General features: G+C 45.2%; 7 protein-coding genes and 1 non-coding gene across 8 annotated transcripts; 2 read left to right on the plus strand and 6 right to left on the minus strand.

The window, feature by feature from the left end:
* Positions 1 to 462: 462 nt before the first annotated feature.
* ColSpa_04481 (uncharacterized protein) lies at positions 463 to 2,283 on the minus strand (the record flags this gene model as incomplete). Its single annotated transcript, XM_049270693.1, has 1 exon — positions 463 to 2,283. One exon carries the CDS (start codon positions 2,281 to 2,283, stop codon positions 463 to 465), a length of 1,821 nt encoding a protein of 606 aa, XP_049126650.1.
* A 564-nt stretch (positions 2,284 to 2,847) lies between these two features.
* ColSpa_04482 (uncharacterized protein) lies at positions 2,848 to 3,755 on the plus strand (the record flags this gene model as incomplete). Its single annotated transcript, XM_049270694.1, has 2 exons — positions 2,848 to 2,952; positions 3,003 to 3,755. The coding sequence occupies 2 exons, from the start codon at positions 2,848 to 2,850 to the stop codon at positions 3,753 to 3,755; spliced, it is 858 nt and encodes a 285-aa protein (XP_049126651.1).
* A 247-nt stretch (positions 3,756 to 4,002) lies between these two features.
* On the minus strand, positions 4,003 to 4,539 carry ColSpa_04483 (uncharacterized protein; the record flags this gene model as incomplete). Its single annotated transcript, XM_049270695.1, has 1 exon — positions 4,003 to 4,539. One exon carries the CDS (start codon positions 4,537 to 4,539, stop codon positions 4,003 to 4,005), a length of 537 nt encoding a protein of 178 aa, XP_049126652.1.
* A 3,377-nt stretch (positions 4,540 to 7,916) lies between these two features.
* Positions 7,917 to 10,862, minus strand: ColSpa_04484 (uncharacterized protein; the record flags this gene model as incomplete). Its single annotated transcript, XM_049270696.1, has 1 exon — positions 7,917 to 10,862. The coding sequence occupies one exon, from the start codon at positions 10,860 to 10,862 to the stop codon at positions 7,917 to 7,919; it is 2,946 nt and encodes a 981-aa protein (XP_049126653.1).
* Positions 10,863 to 17,180: 6,318 nt separating this feature from the next.
* On the minus strand, positions 17,181 to 17,514 carry ColSpa_04485 (uncharacterized protein; the record flags this gene model as incomplete). Its single annotated transcript, XM_049270697.1, has 2 exons — positions 17,181 to 17,293; positions 17,409 to 17,514. 2 exons carry the CDS (start codon positions 17,512 to 17,514, stop codon positions 17,181 to 17,183), a joined length of 219 nt encoding a protein of 72 aa, XP_049126654.1.
* Positions 17,515 to 20,097: 2,583 nt separating this feature from the next.
* On the plus strand, positions 20,098 to 20,724 carry ColSpa_04486 (transaldolase; the record flags this gene model as incomplete). The annotated part of the gene is given in 2 exon segments (XM_049270698.1): positions 20,098 to 20,625; positions 20,638 to 20,724. The coding sequence occupies 2 exon segments, from the start codon at positions 20,098 to 20,100 to the stop codon at positions 20,722 to 20,724; spliced, it is 615 nt and encodes a 204-aa protein (XP_049126655.1).
* Positions 20,725 to 20,906: 182 nt separating this feature from the next.
* Positions 20,907 to 20,988, minus strand: ColSpa_tRNA_118. Its single transcript has one exon. It is a non-coding gene; the product is annotated as a tRNA-Ser (tRNA).
* Positions 20,989 to 21,183: 195 nt separating this feature from the next.
* On the minus strand, positions 21,184 to 22,089 carry ColSpa_04487 (fluoroacetate dehalogenase; the record flags this gene model as incomplete). The annotated part of the gene is made up of 1 exon (XM_049270699.1): positions 21,184 to 22,089. The coding sequence occupies one exon, from the start codon at positions 22,087 to 22,089 to the stop codon at positions 21,184 to 21,186; it is 906 nt and encodes a 301-aa protein (XP_049126656.1).
* Between the last annotated feature and the right edge of the window lie 244 nt (positions 22,090 to 22,333).

Here is a 22,333-nt window from a genome sequence, read left to right on the forward strand (position 1 = left end):
GTGTGTCGTGATCTCTGGAGGAGGAGGATACCCTCCTAGACCTTAGAGGTCTAGTCAGGCCTAAGGAAACAAAGCAACAGTCACTTATTACACGTCTTGTTTAGATATCAAAGTGATGAATTCGTCCGTGTCTGTCTAAGTGCCTGTCTAAAGATGTCAAGCTTCTCTGTCTGCTTCGTGATGAGATCCCGATCTCTGTGATAGTATCTGACTAGAGCCCCCTTTTGTACTTGGAAGGGTCCTGCTTAGTCACATCTGATCAGGCCTGTGATTGTGTCTGCAGGCTGATAAAAGGAAAAATGAAAACGCGAAACCCTGCCCCTTTCCAATCGTCCCCCAGTTTTCTTCTTCGCGCAACATATTAAAAGGAGAAAAGTGTAAAAGCATAGGGGCAGACGACATGTAAAAGCAAAAACCAATCCTCCTTATTGTATCCTCCCTGATCAGACCTGTGATGTCCTCCTAGCGGCGGCGGAAAGAGTATCTCGAGCCACTCGCCTCGTTACGAGCTGCCTCCCTCTCAGCCTCGAGACGCTCCTCCTCGAACTTAGCATCCCACTCCCGTCCCTGATCATACCGCTTATGACCCTCCCATCCAGGTGCAATTGTAGGTCGTAGAAACAGCTGCCAAGGGCGCTGTCGCACTGCCACCGTCTCATAAGGGTTCTCGAACATACTAACATATTCGTCCCTGGTGTAGTCGGTAATAGACTTGACCCTGCGCTCCCTTAGCTTGTGGCGCTGCTCCTGTGTATTGAACAGGGCTTTCTCATAAGCATTTCGCTGTCCTTCAGCCTTCATGTACGCAGTAGAAGCCACATTAGACAATCGCTTGAGGTTAAGGGGGCAGCGCGGGAGCGCGGGCTTCGCGGTGGCCTCAGACTCAGCATCGCTAACCTCCTCTTCGTCGTCTACATCCTGAGCCTGATCAGGCTTAGGAGATGGCCTCACCACGTTACCTTCTGGGGCTGGCGTGGTAGAGAAGCCTGGCTGGTCCTGTGGCGCACCAGTATCTGAGGGGGGGCGCATCGAACCAAAGAGACTGGTGAGATCGTCGTCTTGAGGTGCTGAAGAAGGCGTCTTTTTGATGGGCTTAAAAGTCCCAGGAAAGGTGTTAGAGAATTCCGGTGTGTCCTCCTTAGTCTGATCAGGCTTGCTGGATGCTTCTTGTCGAAGTCTCTTGTCATAACTGTCCAGTACAAGCCTCGGCTTATTGCGAAGGTCCTTTCTGCCGTAGTTTCCTGGTTTACTGAACTCTTCAGTAACCCATTGACGCCAGAAATGGTTAACGTGGTCAATGACGTTGCCTCTGCTATCGTTCCAAACCTTCGTCCAAGTCGGACTCTTTGCGATGTTGGTAACGTTGTCTCGGATGCAGCATCTGATGAATTCCGCTGCATGCATTCCGCAAGTCCACTCGTCAGGCTGTTGAGGGCCGATCACAATGCCTGCTTTCATGCGGATCACCTTGATCAGGTTGGGGGCAGCATTGACGCTCTGATAGAACTTGCAGAGACGGTCCATATCAATAGCGTACCGAAGGGTTGCATCTCCGTCTCTCCACATACTGTCATACCAGAAAGATCGTCCAGTAACTTGGTTAACGAAGAGGGCAGTGAAATGATTGATGTGATGGGTAACGAACGCCAGGCAGTCCGCCTTTCGAATCCGGTCCTTCTGATCAGGTCTGGCCGTCACAGTAGGGGTGTCGCGGCTCCAAGGAGGGCTGTCGGCAACAAAGCAATTGACCTTGGCATCTCGAGCAGCAAATGCCGCAAGACTTTGGACATCGTCAGAGGCCATCCAAGACTGCTTAACCAAATGTCCAACCGCGTTGTAGATACCAGGGAGGTAGGTTTTTGACTCGTTGTTTGTCCACTTCCCCCAAGAACCATCTTGCGAAAAGCCCTTGCCCCAGCGATTATACATCATGCTTATGGCAGACGCGTTGTTACTCGGAATCCACATGGGAGCAGGTCCGTCGCCCTGATCAGACGGACCAGGACAGTTGGGAGGTCTCAGCGGAGTAATAGGGTCTTCAGTAGCCGGGTCTGTGAACCCTTCGAGTGGCTTGAGGTCTTCGGGATGCGCGTGCTGTGATTTCTGCGGCATCTTGATGGCGTTCGTGGTTTGCTTAGTCGGATCAGGGAGATTGTCGCTGAGATTCTGAATGCGGCATTCCTCGAAGAGAGTTTGGCAGTGCTCCAAAACCCACATGTTGTTGGTTCCATCTGGGCCGGCAGGAGCGTTCCAGATAACGTTAACGGCTTGGAAGGAAGACATGATGAGTTGTAGATGTGTGTAGATGGGTCTGATCAGGGTGAGAAAGTAAAAAGAAAAAGGGAATAATGTGTTGTTGATTGTTGGTTGGCTCGAAATTGTGTGGCTGAAGTTGATGGTGGTGGTGGAAGAAGGAAAAGTGAAAGTTGTTGTTGGCGGGTTTCTTGGGCTTATTTTATAGCTTTGTTTCTGACGAATCTTGACCTTGTTGTGAGGGAAGGAGCAATTCGAAGTTGCTGAAGAGAAAGAGTAAAAAGGTGGATACAGGAAGGTAAAGAAGATAGTTGTTCATCTGCCCAATGTTCACAAAAGTGAATAACTTCTTCCTGTTCACAACAGTGAATCACTTCTTTTCTCTTAGTTCCTTCCCTCTGATCAGTGAATTAGAAGAAGCAGGCCGTAGTTAGCAGGATAAAAAAAAAAGAGGCCAGGAATCTTCCTTCAGATCACTTCTTCTCTTCCTCCACACAACTTCACGTTGCTTCTTAAGCTTCATCTTTTCTGCAACTCAAAACCACTCAACAAATCAACTTAACTTTCTCACCACAGCCCTGATCAGACATCGCCATGCCTCCCAAGCGCAAGCCTGAAGCTGCCTGGAACCCGTGGTTCTTTACTTGCGACCCTCCTGCTGGAAACAATTACCTGGCCATAACTCCTGTCAATGCCACAGTAAGTCGTCCCCTACTCCCTGTTGAAGGTTCATAGCTCTGATCAGACAGATCGCAACTTCCTTAGTGTGGCGAAAACTCGAGTCTCCGATCGGTAGTCTCTACTGCGAAGTCCAGTTTGCCGATGAAATTCAGAATGGTCAGACTCGCAAGAAAGTTGCTCAGGCCTTCTGGCAGGCTATCGCAAGAGGCAATGTCCTTCAAGTCCTCCAAGATCATACCAAGACTGGCTTGTTCAAGCGTCGCGTTTTCGTCTATGCCGGTTATCAGGGTGCTTTTGGATCCCTGGCTTGGAAGCTTGCTAGTCGCATGCAGGCTGGCGCCGCCTTGGCTGTCCATGGCCTTGGTGGTCGCAATGCTGTCCCTTGCGAATGCTGCGAAAAGGGTTGGCAGGCTGTCCGGGCTGGGCCTGATCAGGTCGCCTGTTTCGTCCCCTTCTGGGAATGCGTCTCCCTTCCTAACGAATTCAGCAATGCATGCTCCAATTGCCTTTACCACGAGACTCAAGTCCAATGCTGCTATCGAAACAAGGACTTTTACCAGGAGTTTGGATACATGGGTCGGGTAAAGGGCACCAAAGAGCGAAGAGCCAGCGGCGGCGGCGTCCCCTCAAGCATTCCTAACAATATCTCTTCTATCGATTCCACGCAGTTCTTTCGGTCTGACCTTATGAAACTTATCAAGGATCAGTATAAGGGGCTTTCTAAGAAGGAGAGAAAGTCGCCTGGTATCTTGGATGGCTCTATCTGGGTGCAGGATAGTATTGACTGGAAGACGGAGGGTGATGATGAGGATTCGGACTAGGGATATAGGGTTGTCTGATGACTTGGTGGTTTGGGCTTAGGATTTGGGGTGATTCTGGGATGTTTCTAGGTCTGATCAGGCGTTTCCTTTCCCAGATAACCTCGTCCCCAAGTTTATTGATGAATGCAATAAGGGTTCCGAATCAATGAACTTTTCGTGAAAGGAAATGCGTGCGAAATGTTATGGAAATGACAGTGCGATGTAGACATTAATAAAGGAAAATGAAAGGATATGACAGCAGGCCTGATCAGGCTTGCTGTGTCATGTCAGTATACTGCGCGTCCTTTGCCGAGTCCTTGGGTTGGATGTCAATCGCAAGTCTGGACGATGACTTCCAATGCTCTAGTTCTCTGCGGAGCGTGTCGTTTTCTTTTTCGAGGCGTAGCTGTTGAAGCCTCGATCGTGTCTGCATGATGTCTTCGTCCTGATCAGGGCTAGGAGCCATGTCTACTTCCCAAAGTTCGTCTTGGTGGTCCTGGGCTGGGAAGAAGGGGGTTATTTCGTCTTTGAGCTTGGCTTTGGCCCACGCAGGATCCTCCGATTCCCAGAAACCGGCGTCGTTCTCGATATATCTCTTGAGACGTTTCCCAGCGTATGTGGCCCTCGTGATAAGGTCACCAGCAAGCGTCTCTAGGCGGTACGATGCCGAGTTCTCAGACACAGAGTGGACTCGTAAAGGGCCTTGCCAACGGTATGTAAGTTTCCTAGCTTTCGATTTGTCGATTGCGCGTTTCTCGTCGAAGACAAGAACTAAATCGCCAGGCTGAAGCTTCTCTGACCGCATTGTGTGTTGATGGCGTGCGTTATAGTAATCCGCAGATTTCTGTCTCGCAAGAGCCACATTCTTGGCTGCAGTCTCCCTATCGATTTCAAGTTGTTCAAAGGAGCGTATCCTGGCAGCGAGTTCCTGATCAGGGTCACGAACTCGTCCCCAGTCTAATACTCTCCAAGTCAAGGTAGATTCTTCGATGGGTGTGATCGCTTCGTATCCTGTAGTTAGGAAGAAAGGTGTGTAGCCCGTTGGTGCGCGGACTGTCGTTCGGTCTGCAAACAGCGTAGTAGGCACAATTTTCCCCCAATCTCTTTTTCCTCCGTCTGACCAGGTCAAGATGGTGTGCGCAATGGGTTTATGGCCTTGTTCATTGACCCCGTTCGCCTTTGAGTTATACGCTGATATAACCCTTTTTCTGATACCATACTTTTCATTCAGGCGGTCCACAGTCCCTTTGTTTTCTGGTCCGCCGTCGACAATCATCTCTCCACAGACACCGTGGCGGCAGAAAAAGTCTTCCCAGATGAAGTCGGCGACCTGATCAGAGGTGACAGTCCTTACCCTCCTTGCTTCGGGCCAACCCGTCATATCACAACGTCCCTCGATCAGTGCCCAGGAACCAATCCACTGGACATCAATAGATATCTTCGTAAACGGTAATTCCCCTGGGACTGTACCGATGTGCCAGTCGTCCATCCGGGTTGATCGAGCCTTCTGACAGGATGGGCATGACGCGAGCTGGGCCTGCACCCTCCGGTACATATCTTTCCAGATATAGGATACAGAAAGCCGATGGAATGTTGCATCGCGTCCCCGGTGTCCTGATTCGACGTGTGCGTTCCTGATCAGGTTCTCCTGAATCTTTGGGTCGTCAATAAGGCGTCTAGGGATCGGGCATCTCTTTGTTGGTCGGCGGTATAAATAGCCATCTCGAGCAAGATAACACCAGGCCTCTATTTTGAACTTCCTGAAAGTATGCTGTGATATTCCATCTGGGCGTAATAGTGTCTTTAGATGGAAGATGATTTGTCTCGTTCGGTCAGTCCAGTACTGATCAGGGCGGAGCCATGCTTCAGGGAGTTGATGCAGGTGAGAGGTCTTTGAAATGCCGGATTTGGATCCTCCGAATGATTCGTGCAGTCGAACAAAGTAGAGGTTGGCGTCGATGAAATCTTCAACCTGATCAGGGCTCTCGTATTCCTCGATATCGGACAGCCCTGGTGCTTTTCGTGATAGCGCATCCGCTACCACATTCTTCGTCCCCGGTATATGCTTGACGTCAAAGTCGAAAAGACGTATCCAAGCAATCCACCTAGTGATTAGGGCGCCAGGAAGATCGTGAGACCCTCCGTTGAGCTGAGCAACTAGGACCTGTGCATCAGTTTCCAACAAAAATCTGATACCGTAGACGTAGTTTCGGAGTTTCTTCAATGTCATCAAAACCGCTCTCAATTCCAGTTTCCCAGAGTCGTATTTTAACTCAGCGCCTCTCCAGATACCACTTTCATACCTTGCCACAGCCCTCTGGGTACCGATCATCTGACTTAGTACTGCGCCCCAACCTTGCAGGCTCGCATCTGTGCTGATGACCACTAACCCAGCTTCTGGGCCATAGGATAATGAAATGATTACAGGAGAAGTTGTTAGTTTGGACTTGAGGGTATCCATAGCGTTGACCTGATCAGGCCCCCAGGTAAACGTGGCGTTCTTTTTGAGGAGTTTCTGGAAAGGCAAAGTGATCTCCGAGTATCTGTCGACCCATGATCTGTAGAACCCAGTCATCCCTATAAATGACCTGACTTCACTGATGTCTTTGCATTCTTCCCATTCCTTGATCTTGATGACGTTCGCCTGATCAGGGCGGCGACCTCCAGAACCGCAGACATAGCCGACGATAATAGCCGTTCTCTGAAGCCATTGTGATTTCTTGCCAGCTATTGTGCAGCCTGCCAACTCGACATTGAAGAGCACCATGTCGACGTAGCGAATATGTTCGTAGATGTAGCGTCGAATGCCGGCCTGATCAGGGAGCTCCTCATCGTTGTACGTGGTTGTAGGCCCTTTGATGACGATATCATCAAGAAAAGCCCGGCAACAATGTGGTATAAGGTCATAGAGTATCCGGGTGATAACTCTCATGAACTGTGCCACAGAATTGGTACCACCTTGCGGTAAGGTGCACATGCGTAGAAGTCCAAGGGGAGTAGCAAACGTTGTTAAATCCCTGCTTTCCTCAGCTAGAGGGACTTGGTCGTATCCAGAGAAGAAGTCCAAGAGTGAGAGAATCTGGCACATGCCGAAGTCTTCTGAGAAATTCTCTGCTCCTGGAGGAGCAAAGGCATCGCGAATCGTGACCCCATTCATCCGAGTAGCTGAATTGATCAGGCGTAGGGAACCATCCTTCTTCTTCACAAGAAACCAAGGGTTTCGTATAGCCCCATGACCTTCTTCTAGGATACCCTTATCGATTCGTACCCGGATAATGTCCATAGCTTGCGATTCAAGCGCTTTGGGTATTGGAATCCCCTTTTCTCGCCAGGCTTTGTGAGGCACAGTCCTGATCACCTGTGGGGGGGCAACTTTCGGGTCAAGCGCGCCGTTTTCGGAGAAGTCCCAAGCGAGAGCATTTTCGCGGTTCAGAAGGACTTGGAGGAATAGGTCCTTCTCGCGGGGTAGGAGATGACCCAGTGTATCCATGATGGCCGCCAATCTGTCTGGCTTGAGGCGTGAATACGGCTCAATACTTGAATACTTAGGCCTGATCAGGCCTCGGAACGGTCCCTCATCGGGTTGCATTGTCTTTTCGGCTTCAGCCAGGTTCTTGACTTTCCAGAGGGGATCGCCGTCAGGGGTTGATCCGTCAGACGGTTGGTCGTCAACCGGATGTATCTTCTTGTCTTTTCCCTTATACATGGTGAATACCTTTGCATTCCGCTTGGCCTGATCAGGCTGGGGATGATGTTTTGTCGGATCCACCTCGCGGTTGTGCGGTTGCTCTGGGGGTAAAGGCGTTCCCTTTTTGTTGATCATGTCGAAGTGCTTGACTATCCGCTTCCTGATTCTCTCTGCTTTAACCTTCCCAATAGTCGCTGACAACTGGTTAAGGTAAACCTTGGGACGGCAGGCCTGATCAAGACGATCGGTGTCGATGTGGGGCGGGTTGGGCTTTCCAACGCAGCAAGAACATCCCTTGTTGTCGTGCCTTCTAACCTTTGCTGCAGTCTTACAGACGTCCTCCACAGCTGGGGCAAGGAGTGTAGTCAGTGCTATTTTCACCAGATAATCCGATTCTTTTTCAGATAACCGGATCACTTCTTCGTCGTCCTCTTGTAGCTCATGTCCAGGAATTTTGAGCTTTCCAGCAACGGTCCTGGTACCGTTACTGGAGTCTAGTTTTCCTGGTCTTGATGCAGCTTGGTCTGATCAGGGAGATGGTCCTTGAGAGCCCTCACATAGTTGTCCCAGTCTGGCAGATAATCTAGGAACTTCCCAGGATTGCCAAACTTCAGAAATGCGGCCGGGACATGGAGACGAGTTTGCCCTGTTGTCAGTATCAGCGTGATCATGTCGGGGCCATACACGTAGTTGATCTGCGTATGGAACCCAAAAGGCGATCCCAGAAGAAGTGGTTCGTTCATCCTTCTATCGTCAGCAACGAACATGCTGGTTAAGAAACAGTGGCCTTCAACCCAGACAGGCACGATAGCTGCTCCGTCAAAGGATACACGCTCTGAATTGGGATCAAAAGCGTTCATCCCAAGCGGCGTAGTTGTAAGCTTGATAGCGTGCTTGTCTGCGTACGATCTTGAAATAACGTTGATTTGTGAACCATTGTCAATGACACCCTTGATCAAGTCGTTCTGATCAGGGCGAAGACCACCGACTCGGACGTTGATCACAAAGTGAGGCATCATAAAGTGCGGAACAATAGACTCAATGGTGGTCAAGTCAAGCGTCTTGATAAGTCTGACCTTGGCAGTTCCGCTCATAAGGTTCGGGACGTCTCTGTTATATCTGTCGATTGCCTCGCGGGCTCCTGATCTTTCGTATGGTTTCACCTCCCTGATCAGGTCAGAGGGAGCCTCTAGGTAGATGTCCGAATACCCATTGCTGTCTAGCATCTGGCGTATCGTTACCATCGCATCCTGGTTGAGCTGAGGCCAGACTCGAAGCGCAACTTCGAAGGGAATAGTAATATTCCCTCCAAATTTCTTGGCAATGGCTTGAGCAGATGCAGCTCGGTCCATTATCTCTAGCTGATCTGGGATAGAACTCTCCTCGGCAGCTCCTTGAGCATATCCTGGGCCATATGCGAAGCTGGCGTGTTCACCCGCTGGTACAGTTTGAACAGAAGGGGACCTTGAACTTTCAGGAGTCTGATAGGCCTGATCAGGGTGCACTGGACCGGTAGGTTGTGTCGGCGGAGGAGTCTGGGCACGGGCATCTATGTTCATTTCCTCAGCCTGGGAGCCAGTGCTGGAAGTGCTCCCTCTTCGATGCATGTTTTTCGAAACAAAGCCTTGGCGTACTGAATGGGGCCTTGCCTGATCAGGGCGGCGCAGAATAGGTCGCGGCATTGTGTCCAATGACCTGGTAACCGCGTTCACTTTTGCTCCTTGAGTTAGGAAGACTTCGGCGTGTGTCTTAGGGGATACTGAGACGCATTTGACAAGATTCACCCGGGCGTCTTGGGTGTACAGCGGTGGGTAGCACTGTATCTCAGGTTGAAAGGGACGTCCAACACCCTGGTCAATCATACGTTTTGCTGCTTTTGCGGCTTCTGGGAACAAGGTGTTGTTCGCCACATGGGTGAGGATAGTAACCCGGTCAGGCTGGTAGTTTTTGCGGGCTTCCCAGATAACAACATCAGGAACTTCGTTTACCTCAACGTTCGATCCTCGAAGTACCCCATACTTGTAGACGTCGTGGTCCAACATGATCAGGTTGGCCTCTTTGTCCTTTTTGAGTTGCGGGCACATCCAATACCTTCTTTGGTCGCATGCATCATACCAACACTGATCAGGATGGCCTGGAACAAAACCTGGCTTGCTGAAGGAGGACGGTTGTCGAGCTGGTGGTGTATATAGCCGTGGAGGACCGGATGCAGAGACGTTATAACTACGTGCAACCATGGGTTGACTGTTAGAGATAGTCTGGGCTTCAAGACTGGCTTTTACAGCGAGTGTAAGGGCTGCTACTGTTTTCGAAAGTTCGTCCATAGCAGGATCAGTCGTAACTTTGATGTCTTTGAAAGCAGACTTCTTAGGGAGTGTACCTTTGACCTGATCAGGGCTGGAAGGCCGCTTTGAGGAATAGGGAACCGTAGCTGATGAGGAGGAGGCAGAAGTGTCAGAATCTCCGTAATGACCCTTGTATCTTGACTTCTGTCCCACCCATGCGAGCATTGCCCTCTTGAAGGCGCTGAAGTTCCCTCTCTCAAACAGATCAGCAGGGGAAAGTCCCATCTGCAAGGACACTGCCATAATCGTGTTTTCGGAAAATCGCATAGCAAAAAGCTCAATCAGCTCTTGGGCGCCCATCACAGGCTTCCCTTTAGCCTTTGCCTTTTCTCTTACGCTCTCAACCTTCTGAAACAAAGTTGCAGTTTCTGTCAGGTTATCGTCCCTGATCAAGTCTCCCTTCATAAGGTCCTTGATGCGGCGGTTCGGTTGAAGGATGACTTCTTCGTCGAGTTGTCCGTAAGTGTCAAGAAGGAACTTGCTTAGTTCTTGCCAAGTCTCCTTTTCAGCCTTGATCTTCACCGTTGCTCGGTGTTCATCAGGTAAGTACCATGGCAACGCTTTTGTCTTCTCTTTGTCAGAGTAACCAGCAAGCCCAGTCAAGGCTTCATACTTGTCAAGGAAATCGGTGATGTTACAGCCATCAAAGGTGGGGGCCCCTTTGGTGTCCGGCGGTGGCATCTTGATGGTTGACCGACGCAGGTAATCTGTCCCGCCCTGATCAGGCTTAACAGACCCTTGGTCCTTGGTCATGCTTGCGTTGACCATTGTTAATAGGTTCGCCATCAAGAGTTGCTGGGCCCGGAAGTCTGCCGCAGTAAGGGAGTCTGGTGCCAGATCAGGGGAAGGGCTTATGTCCTCGCCGGCCTGATCAGGACTCCCTTTGTACTGCCGATAGCCTGAGCTTGGGTCCTTGCCCTCGCTTCTCTTGGTGGTTCCGAAGTTGGGAATCCCAGGACCGGTCTCAGACTCAGTGTCCACATTGTCGTCAGGGCCTCGGTAACTCTGGAAAGCTTCACCGGCGAATGAGGCTGCCTGATCAGTCAGACCTCCGAGCTGCCCCGTGTCGGTCGTTGATGGGGTCGGCTCAGACATGTTGCTGATATCCTGGCAGGCCAGTTGTGGGAAGTGTAAATGGTATCGATCACTCTGAATTGATCTTGGGGTGCTGCGCGTAAAATCTCTTCGGAGTTGCTGCCTGGCCCAGTCTGTCAACCTGATCAGACTTGGGAGCAGTATTTCATATGTTCTTATAAGGCATTGGTTTACTGCGTCCTTGATTGAGTTTCCAAAGGGGGTGCTCGTCAAGTCCAGGCCAATCCTAAAGGAACGTTGAATTTCCATTGCTGCCGATCCATCAACGCTGAGACGTTTAGTCTCCGTTAATAGCGCAATGTCGAACCTGATCAGACCGAGGCTTGCATGATAACAAGATCTCGAGAAGTTCTGGGCTTGGTTCGTGGTCGTGATCATTCCGTAACCTACGCTGAGAGAGCTTCTTAGCTCACTGATCCCAGCAGAAGGTATCATTCTTATCTTATCGTTTTTCTTCTTCCTCTCACGTCTTGCGGGCTCCTTTCTCCGATTGGGCTTGCTCAGTGCTTGCCCACAAAAGGATCGCCCACGCGGAAGGTTTGTCTGGCCGTATTGTGTCGTCATGGCTGGTCGTTCGTTTCTTTGCTTTTTCGAAGAATCCCGCTTTTCTTGGGTCTTGTCCATTGCGGTTTCTCAGGGTCAGGCTCACTCCCACGTCTGGGACTGAGTCTGATCAGGTCGAGGATATCGTTTCCTTCATATCTTTTCGATGATATGTTCTGTTGGTTGAAGCTATTTTCGAGGTACTGATATCGGATTTGTCGCGTAATCGAAATAAAACAATGAGAAGATCGGCGGTTCGATTCCGCCACGAGGCACCATTGAAACTGCGTGGGATAAAGGAAGCCAGCAAGTGGGCAGTTGACACACAAACCACACCAAACACCAAGGTCCCAGTATCGTCACGAGTGCACCTGGAGTGACCGATTACCCCAAGTGACTACCCCAACGCCTAGACCGTGAGATACTACTCTTTTCAGGTCCTCCTTGGCCTGATCAGGGCCATGAGCAAACCAGAAAAGTGTATCCTTCACGTCTTGCAGTCTGTTCGGATTTGCCCTTGTTGCTAAGTGGTACGCATGTGTGTGTCGTGATCTCTGGAGGAGGAGGATACCCTCCTAGACCTTAGAGGTCTAGTCAGGCCTAAGGAAACAAAGCAACAGTCACTTATTACACGTCTTGTTTAGATATCAAAGTGATGAATTCGTCCGTGTCTGTCTAAGTGCCTGTCTAAAGATGTCAAGCTTCTCTGTCTGCTTCGTGATGAGATCCCGATCTCTGTGATAGTATCTGACTAGAGCCCCCTTTTGTACTTGGAAGGGTCCTGCTTAGTCACATCTGATCAGGCCTGTGATTGTGTCTGCAGGCTGATAAAAGGAAAAATGAAAACGCGAAACCCTGCCCCTTTCCATTAGTTATATAGTAGTACTCTTAATAAATAAGATCTTAGTTTTATTAGTAATTTATAATAATTTTTTATAATAATTACTTATTTTTTTATATTTAATAATAAGTATTTATATTTTTTGCTAAATATTAATGCTTTTAATAAAAAAAGAACTAACTTTAAAGTTATAGTAATCTTTAAGATTAGTTAGCTTTTCTTTTATTTACTTTTTTAAACTAAAAAAAAAAATCTTCTTTTAGTTATTATTATTATTATTATTTTAAATAACTTAATTATTATTATTAATTTAGATAAGGGCTTAGCTCTTAAAAGAGACCTAATAAAGACTAAGTTATATAGTAATAATTTCTAAATAGTTACTTTTTGCTTATTTATTTTTAAAGTTAAAAATAAGTATAAAATAGATAAAAAGAAAGTTATTTATACTATAACAGTAATATTATTAATTACCTTAGCCTTTATATTAGCTTTAATTAAAGCTATACTATTAATATATAGCTAAGACTTCTTAAGAGTAATTAGCTTATAATTCTTTTAAGTAATAAAGGACTTTTTAGTCCTCTTAAGCTCTTTTATTTCCTTTATTATTTCCTTAATACGCTTATAAGCTTTTTTAGTATATATATTCTTAGAGTAGCTATTATTAGCCTTTTACTTTATACTAGTACTAGAGCTTAGTAAATAGCCTAAAGAAATATTAGTTAAGTTACTATAATTAATTACTATAAACAAATAAATATAAATAGACCTTATAAAGGCTAAAAAAAAAATATCCTTAATAATAAATAGAAAATTAAATAAAAGTTAAAATACTTTTAAAATAAATAAAATAATTAGTTTTTTATTTTTAAATTAATTTTTTTTAGAGTTATTATTATTATTATTAAAAAAAAAAAGTAAAATTAAAAAAAAGAAAAAATAAAAATAAGTTAAAAATAATAAATAAAATAACTATAAATTACTTTATTTTTTATATTTTTTTTAACTATTAATTACATTTATTTTACTTATATTTTTTTACTTATTTTCTTTTTTTCTTTTTTTTTTAAATTTTTTTTTTTAATAATAATAATAATAATAATAATAACTTTTATAAGTTATTTTTTTTTTATTCTATTTTTCTTAAAAATTATTAACTATTTAGACTTATTATAATATTAGTAGCCTAAGCTTTTTATAAATGCCTTTTAAAAAAGGGTACTAAAAAGCTTTTTATAAAAAAGAATAGTACTAAAAAGTCCTCTACTATTAAAGCCCTAATAAAAAAACCCTTAGCTAAAAAGGTTACTAAAAAAACGCTTAAGAAGGTTATAGTTACCCCTCTAAAGAAAAGACACTAAAAGGCTAGTAGTAAGTATTTATTTAATTACTATAAGTAATTATTATAATACTAATTTATTTTTAGCTATTATTTTTTATAAAATCTATAAATATTAGAAGTTAATTAACCTTCTAATAATAAAGGTATCCTTTTAATGTCTTTATAAAAAGATTATATATAATGTTTTTTAATAAAATAACTTTTGCTTTTAGAAAATAGCTATTCTTATATTCTAGGAGGCTACTAAGACTTATTTTATAGCTATATTTAAAGATATATAATTACTATAATTAATTACTATAATAATTAACTTATATCTTTCTAGTTATCTAGTTAACTATTATTTATATTAAAAGAGTTCTTATTATAAAAAAAAATATAAACTATATTAAGTCTATTCTTTTTACTATAGAGCTAATAGGTAAAAACTAGTACTATTATTAACCTCTTTTAAAGTCCTTTTAGTCTCTTAAATAAAAGCTATCTAGTTCTAGTTTTAGTTTAAGTAAAAGAAAAAAAAAAACTAGCTTAACTACTACATAAAAGCTTATACTTAAGTAGTACTATAAAAGGCTTTAGAAAAAGAACTATAGTTTAATAAGGCTTTAGAAAGAGAACTATAGTTTAATAGTTAAGGGAAATACTATAAGAGGAAATAAGAATACTACTTAAAAGATATTTCTATAAGTAGACTAGTACTAAGGATTACTATAAAGGATTATTATAAATAAAAAGATCCTACTACTAGTACCTAATTTCTTACTTATAAACCTCTATATAATATATTTTCTTTAATTTATTACTTAATAGTAAATTTTAATATTTTACTTTTAAAACTATTAGTTTTTTTTTTTGTTATTAATTAGTTTAAAATAACTAAATAAACGTTATAATTAAGATCTTTTTTAAACCTTATAAGGTCTTTTATTACCTTATTAACCTTAGCTTTTTTTTATAATAGTTACTTTTTTTTTATTTTTTTTTTATAGCTTTAACTTTAGTACTTCTTTTTTATTACTAAAATATTTATTTTTAAGCTCTTATATTAATTTACTAATATAAGCGTTAGCTTTAGTAGTAGTAAGTCTTTTTTTTAGTAACTTATTATTATTAATAAGGATATACTATTACTAAAATTATTTATTAAATTACTAGTTTTATAAAAATATAAAAGTACTAAGAAATAATATAAATAATTATAATAGTATATAAAGAGACTAATTTTTTTATATATTCTCTAAGTTATTATTATTATTTTTATTATTTTCTTTATTCTTATTTACCTTAGAGTTAGTCTTTTAGCTATATATAACCTTATTAATTAATAATATAATATTACTTTTTTTAATATTTATACCTTATATCTCTTTATATAGATCTAGTAGTCTTAACCTTTTTTTAAAAACCTATTTATACTTTAAATAAGTAATTAAAAAGTTCTTTTTTACCTTATTACTATAAAAGACCTTTTTATTATCTTTATTAAATATATTACTTAACTTATAAGTAATAAATATTTAAATAAAAAACCTTTTTTTTTTACTATTATATTTATTTTTTATTTATTTATTAGTTATAAAACTAATAAATTAGTTTTTAATATTAATTTATACTATAAGATCTTTAAAGACTAGCTTTTTTATAATAGTTTTATTAGTATTAAGGTTTTTATTATAATATAAATTAAAAAGCTTCTTTATAAAGTAATAAATAAGCTTTAAAGTCTAAATAGTATAAGAGTATATTAGTATTTATTAACTAAATAAATCTTTAAGAAAAAGTAATATATTATTTAAGGATTTATTATTAACTTTATTATATTTTTTATTATTATTTTTATTATAAACTTTAATAATATTTTAAGTAACTTCTTTATTAAGCTATTACTTTTTTACTAGTTTTCTTTTTAATTAATATAATAAGTTTTTTTATTTATTAGTAATAGAAGCTAAGGTAATTAGTTAAATAATAATAGAGCTTTTTATATTAATAAAAAGCCTTTTTTTATTTTATTAGTTACTTATTATAAAAGTATAAGTAATTATAGTAATTATTTATAGTAATTTAATAAGAAATAATAATATAGATAAAAGTAAAGGGAAATAAAGCTTATTTAGCCTAGAGAAAAGGGAAAGTGGTAAGGATAATAACCTCTACAGGGATAACAGTAATACATTACCTAATTTAAGCCTTAATAATATAGGAAACTCTACTTAATTTCAACCTGAGGTATTTTTTTACTATGGTATGGCCATTACTGCACTTATAACGCAGTCATCGATCAGGCTCTAAGCCAAGGGCTCCCCGTTTGATCTAGCAGTGTGTCACTGACTCAGCAGCAAGCTTCGAGGTCTGTTGTCTAGCCGATGAATCAGCGCCTGGGTAATACGGGGGTTTCGGGGGCTATTCCGTCGGCATAGGAAGCACTTCGATCGAACTTCCTGGTGAACGAGTACTGGACCGAGCGCCGTGCGAATCATGCACTGCAGATGGGGTAAGGTGAAAAGTTGGGGGTGGCCATGTTTTGAATCGATGACGTGAGATATGGGATGGATGGGTGTTTGGTGGTGAGGCAAGTCGGCAGACGCCTGGCTTTGATGGGTCGGAGCAAGGAAAGGGAGAAGTGTGATCGGACGAAGGGGAGTGGAGGAGTTTCGGGGGAAGGTCGGGGGTCTCTCGCGTCCGAAGTACGAGTTAAGGATCGAGGAGGGCTTGGTGTGTTGTGAGGCTGCCGCGCCTGGTTAGCCAGGTTTGGTGGCGCGAGTGTCGGGCGAGTTTGCCCTGGTGCCTATTGTGTGTGTGCTTTCTTCTATGGGTGGTCCGGATGGTTCTCGTAGACCCGTAGAGGAATTATCTTCCGGATGCAAAATTTTGATAATAGGGACAGTGGGCTGAGTCAAAGGGAGGAAAAGGGCCGAGGTCGAGGGGTCTCGGCTCAGGAGGGTGGTTAAAGTCTAAGAGCGGGGCCGAACGGAGTGGGGGTCCGGCCGTAGGTATCCGGCTACGGACACCGTCTAGAACTTATGCATGGCTGCGTAGGATTTCTGGGCACATGCTCCTTCTATTTGGAGAGTGCTTGGTCAGTTTTGGTCATTTTGAGATGCAAAAATACATAAGTTTGTTTGTCAAGTCTACCCCTTATAAAGCAACAGCTTCCCGGAAAGGGTCTATTCGTACAGTTTTCCTTTCGGATAAGATATGCTGGACTGTAAATTGTTATGTAAACCAATTATTTTCATGTTGAAGTTTGGTCGCAATGAATACTACTTGCTTAACTCCCACTAACCTTTCATCATTAGGACCGCTCTTGCATGCCGTTCGTCTCCGGGGATCTGCAAACGCGCTTTCTCGCATCCCAAAGCCTTCGTGCTGCCGCAGCGATTTTGCTTTACCACCATACCGAGTCGCTGACTCAGTCAAGAGTTTGTATGGTGGTGGCAAGCTCCTCTATGCTGCTTTTCTTGTCCATGTCAGACCCAGGCTTTTGGATCCTTTCTGTTCTGGGATATACTGAGCTCATGTGTATCCTCATCTCTGTTACACAAAGAGCGTACGTAAGCTCATCATCTCAGTAGCTGCAAAATCATGTTCAGGGTACCACAAATATGATGAACGTAATAGTTGCTGCCGCGAGAAGCATTGCCGCTCCTGTGGGCGGCGACTTAAAGGGATAGGCAGAACGGCCGCTTGTGCCATTCAAAACTTGGAGGGTTGTCGTCACTAATGCACTCACGGTCACTGTTGCTGTTGGTTCTGCTACAGGGACCGACAAACATTGTTAGTCGAGGCAGGGTGTAACAATGTCTAATAGACTTACGTAGATAGGTGACGCGGTACCAGGTGTTTGGAAGGACGTACAAATCTGACATGGCGATACAGAAGATAATACTGCGTGCGTCAGTGCTGCCCTGGGACTGCAGCATGGTAATGGTATCGCAAGTATTATTCGGACCGCTGCTTGGTGTCAGTTTGCCGTTTCCATCGGGTTCCAGACAAGAGCCTACCAGTCTGCTTGATAGTTTGGTCCAGTGGCGTAGTTATTGAATGGACCTCCGCACGCCGTCGCCACGTTACAGTATGGGCTATTCCGTGGACAGCAGACCCCAAACTTCTCGTTGGCGGCGAAGTAGTCTTGCGACGGACATATTGCTGATATCCAATTGTTCGACTGTGAATACCACGCGATGAAGTTCGTCTGGCCATCGGAGGTTCCCGGGTCTCCCTGTCGGGCTTTCAAAAGTCGGTGAAATGCATGGCCTGGATCTGGGGCCGGAGTCACGTTGTGGAACGGGGCCGAAGAGACGGGTTTGGTTATAATTCCCTCTAGGTGATCCACGGCGGAAGCGACGGCAAACTCTGCGACGAGCAGCGCAGACAAGCTTGGCACGACCACTAGCGATGAGATGTGCATCTCGAAAACTTAGCGGGCTGCTGCAGTCTCATCAAGTCTGGTCTGATGAAACGTCGTGGTCTGAGGGTAACGGTTCCTAAGGGTCAGAGCTGAAGAATAGCATGAACTAGAACGAAGAGGAAAGAAGACAAGAGAAGAAAGAAGCTCGGGTTCGGGCCTGACGCCCGCGACGGGCATGAAGTGAAGAAAACCAGAGCCCTTTTCAATGGTTTCTCGCGTTTATCGCAGACATAGACTTCGGATCGTTGAGGCGCGCAGCAGAAGAGCGCGTCTGGCCTGGTTTGGAGATGTGCTGACCGGGCGTCGTGTTGCGTATACAGGATCAATAGGCGCCACTGCGTACGAGGAAGTGTTCGGCCTTTTTTTTCTACACGATGTTCTGGTGTTTAGACGACAAGCATCATGCCTTTGGTTCCGGGATGTATCCCCTAATGGCGGGCCGGTGGCGTGTCTTGCAAGACGTTTTGCGACTTCCAGAAGCCCGTGAGCCTGTCAGAATGTGGCCGTGAACCTAATACGGTGGGATAGATTCCGAGCGAGCTAGTGTTAGTGAGGTTAGTCTTCCGCGACGGGAAGTGAAATGAGGGACCACAGATTTCTGAAAATAGTTCTTTGAGTCCGTCGGGCCATCGAGACATCTGCTGTCAGCATGGGATCGGAAGAGTTGGACTTCATTGGCCTTTTCTTTTGTATCTCCGAAATCCCAATGCCATTGTTGGCTAAGAATAACCGTTGGCCGGCGACTCAACATATGCATAACTGCATGGTTGGCGAGGGATGAATACTGGGGAATATCAATTCTTGTCAAGAAAATTGTGCCCGCCCGTACTCTGTCGGCGACGAGTGGCTTCTGCTGCCCACGCGAAAAGCTCGAAAATCCGATGTTTCTTATGGTAGGCGGTTTGGCCGCTGATCAAGCTTTCGGGGTCTAGATTGCACAATGGGTCAGACGACATGAGGACTCTGCCGTCGTACTGTCACACTTCCAATGAGGCTCTTAGATATTTTCACACATTGCGCGTTCAGACATCAGAAGTTGTGTGTCTTGAATCCCAAGTAAGACAGTAGACCATATCCATGCCAAAGGAGTTTTGCCGATGCCGCTGCTTGAAGGTCCTCGTCATGAAAAGTTCATAACACCTCATGGAATTAGTCTTCGAGTTGAAGATGCAAATGATGAATTAATGTGTCGTAGCTTCAAAATATTGCGCTCTCCGCTTCATGGATATGTTGCGGCATGATCGTACGGTGTTCTCTGAGGCTCAAGAGCCACTGATGATCCCGACATCGGAACAGCGGCCGTGAAGTGGGGCCGACTCGGGGAGTTCGTAACCAGCCTTGAGCCTTGCCCCTTGTCTCCAATCGCATCATCCAAGGTTTTCTCGGTACATCGTCAACGGTGAAGTCATCTCCCCAATCCCGACACTGTAAAATCACCCCATACAAAGATACAATGAGTGTACCTTCATTCATTCAACCCCTCGTGGGCTCTGAGATACGGACTGTTGAAATGCACACTTCGGGAGAACCGGCACGCATCGTGTACGCTGGCTACCCCGACATCCCGTGAGTCCCCCATTCCACAAGCTCTCACAATCAACCTACAAGCCCTTTGTTTGACAAACAACAAATCCACAGCGGCACACTCCTGGAACAGCGCTCACTGGCCCGATCTCACCATGACCATATCCGCCGCAGCATTATCTACGAGCCGCGTGGCCACCGAGACATGTATGGAGCTGTATTGAGACCACATACGGAATTGGTAGACTCGGGGAAAGCTCACATGGGCGCGCTGTTTCTCACACACGAAGGATACGGCGTTATGTGCGGCCACGCCACCATCGCCCTCGGCAGGTTTCTTGTCGATTGTACCGATGCAACCATTTTCCCGCGGCGCCGAGATCTTCGGTTTGACAGAGACCGGAAGGAAGTTGAAGTACACTTACATGCTCCGGTTGGACTTGTGCGGATAACAGTCCCCGTTGTCGAGGTGAATGGTTCCTGGAGAACGGACACGAGTCGTCTCATCACGTTCCTCTCAGTACCAACATTTGTGACCGCAATTGGTCTGCCCGTGTCGATACCAACAAACATGCGCTGGGCTGAGTTGAGCGATGATGCACAGGTTACCGTCGATGTTGGCTTCGGCGGCGCTTTCTACGTCATCGTCTCCGCTTCAGCATTGGGGTTTCCTGCTTCACTTACGAAACCCGACATTTCAGGGCTCAGTAACGCCGCGAAGGTGTTGAAAGAGACGTTTAATGCCTCGCCCGATCTTCGAGGCCGTCTACACAACCCAGACGACGAAAGCCCGCAATACTTGTATGGCGTCATGATCACAGACACAGGTAGCAATGACAAAGTTCCCACGACACCGGGCTGTGTAGGCGCAGAGACAGGCCTGTACTTCTTTGGCGACCAGCAGATTGATCGGAGTCCAACAGGCTCTGTTGTGCAGGCGAGAGTGGCTTTGGCCATGGCGAAAGGCCAGAGGAAACTGGGCGAGCCAAGGGCATATCATAGCCTGGTCTCAAGAGCTGTTGAGGGGTACAAGAATGCCTTTGTTGGTACGGCAGTAGAAGAGGTTGAGGTTGGCGGAGACAAAGCTTGGAGGATCGAGGTAAGTGGGCAGGCCTTCTACATTGGATCAAGTGCGTTCGTGGCAGAAGCAGAGGACGATATCGGCAAGGGGTTCTCATTCCAGTCGCTGGGCATTTGAAACCGGGGGCTGATCCTGTGCCAGGAATAAGCCATGAATTGAGGGTCGATTTCCTCATGGTGCTAAACAGCCCAACTTCTACAGATTTTCGCTGTGTTCATGCATTTGTCTAGAGTTCTCAAGTTCATGTTAAAGGTCAGTATAGACTTACAGTAATGACCTCAATGGTATAAAACAAAAATCGACGTTGGCCTGATTCGAACAGACGCTCCCGAAGGAACAAGATTTCTAGTCTTGCGCATTAGACCACTCTGCCACAACGCCCTGGAAACAAGCCCGCTTTCAAGCGGGCTTGACGAATAGGCCAGCCCTAGACCCTCATGATGGCAAAGGGCGCAGGGGGTTCAAGACTAGGGTTAGAACGGGTCTCTGAATCAAAGTAACCAATTTATTATGGCAGATAATTTGAAGAACACTAGAAGAAAAGTCTCAAGATCGATCTGTTAGTCGTATGTTTGACTAGACAAAGAAATCAGCAATAGCCTTAACAACGTCTTTAGGTGCCTGCTCCGGGATATAATGCCCCGAATCAACGCTGCTGCCCTTCACCGACACGTCTTTGCTAGTAACCTTTTGCCACTCTTTGACGGCATCAAAACACTTTTCGATCACGCCTTGGTTACCCCAGAGCACCAGCAAGGGCGACTGAATCAACCTCCCAGCCTCTAGGTCCGCCTCTTGCTCATCGAGGTCCAACGTCGCACTCGCACGGTAATCATTGCACATGGCGTGCACGGCCGCCGGTTGTTCCATCACACTGGCATAGTACTCAAAGTTACCCTTGTCGAAAATCTCCAACGCCTTGGGTTGACGGCCGCCCATAAAAAGCTCTATGAACTGCCTTGGTGATGCGTTGATGAGGCTCTCAGGAAGCGGCTCAGGTTGGATCAGAAAGAACCAGTGGAAGTACGCCTTGGCGAACTCAAAATCCGTCGTTCTGTACATTACAAGCGTCGGGCAGATATCCAGGAAAACAGCCTTGCGCACGCGGTCAGGAAAGTCGATGCAGAGCTTATGCGCAACGCGGGCACCACGGTCGTGCGCGCAGACGTAAAATGGTTTGTTGGCGTAGCCGAGGTGGTCCATAACGCTCACGCAATCACGTGCCATCGTGCTCTTGGCGTACGAGGCCACATCGTCTGGTTTTGACGATTTGCCGTACCCGCGAATGTCGATTAAGATGAGAGTGTACTGATCGATGAGTTGCTCGGCGACTCGGTGCCAGATGTGGTGGCTTTGAGGGAAGCCATGAAGTAAAAGGAGGGGTGGAAGTGATGATGACGAGTCCCCACTCTTGATGCCGTAGATGGTTACTTCTGGCGAAGTCTGTGTGGTGACAGTAAACGACTGAAAGCCTTCAAACATTGTGATATTCGTCTGAATGGAAGTGTAGTTGAGCTTGCTCTGATGATTCGTGTGACCGACAGATTGGCCAGAATTTTGAGACAATTGCTTGGGTTTATAATCTAGTAGTAGCTTCGCGCCTTTCACTATACTTGCGGGAAATCTTTCTCGCGCATAGTGACGCAACTGCCCGCTGATACCAAAATGTGCATGTATCTCGGAGGGCGTCCGACCACAGCCTTTAATCCCTCTTTCATCACTAATA

This window comes from Colletotrichum spaethianum (genome assembly GCF_022836535.1).
Source record: "Colletotrichum spaethianum MAFF 239500 DNA, contig09, whole genome shotgun sequence".
Lineage (NCBI taxonomy): Eukaryota > Fungi > Ascomycota > Sordariomycetes > Glomerellales > Glomerellaceae > Colletotrichum > Colletotrichum spaethianum.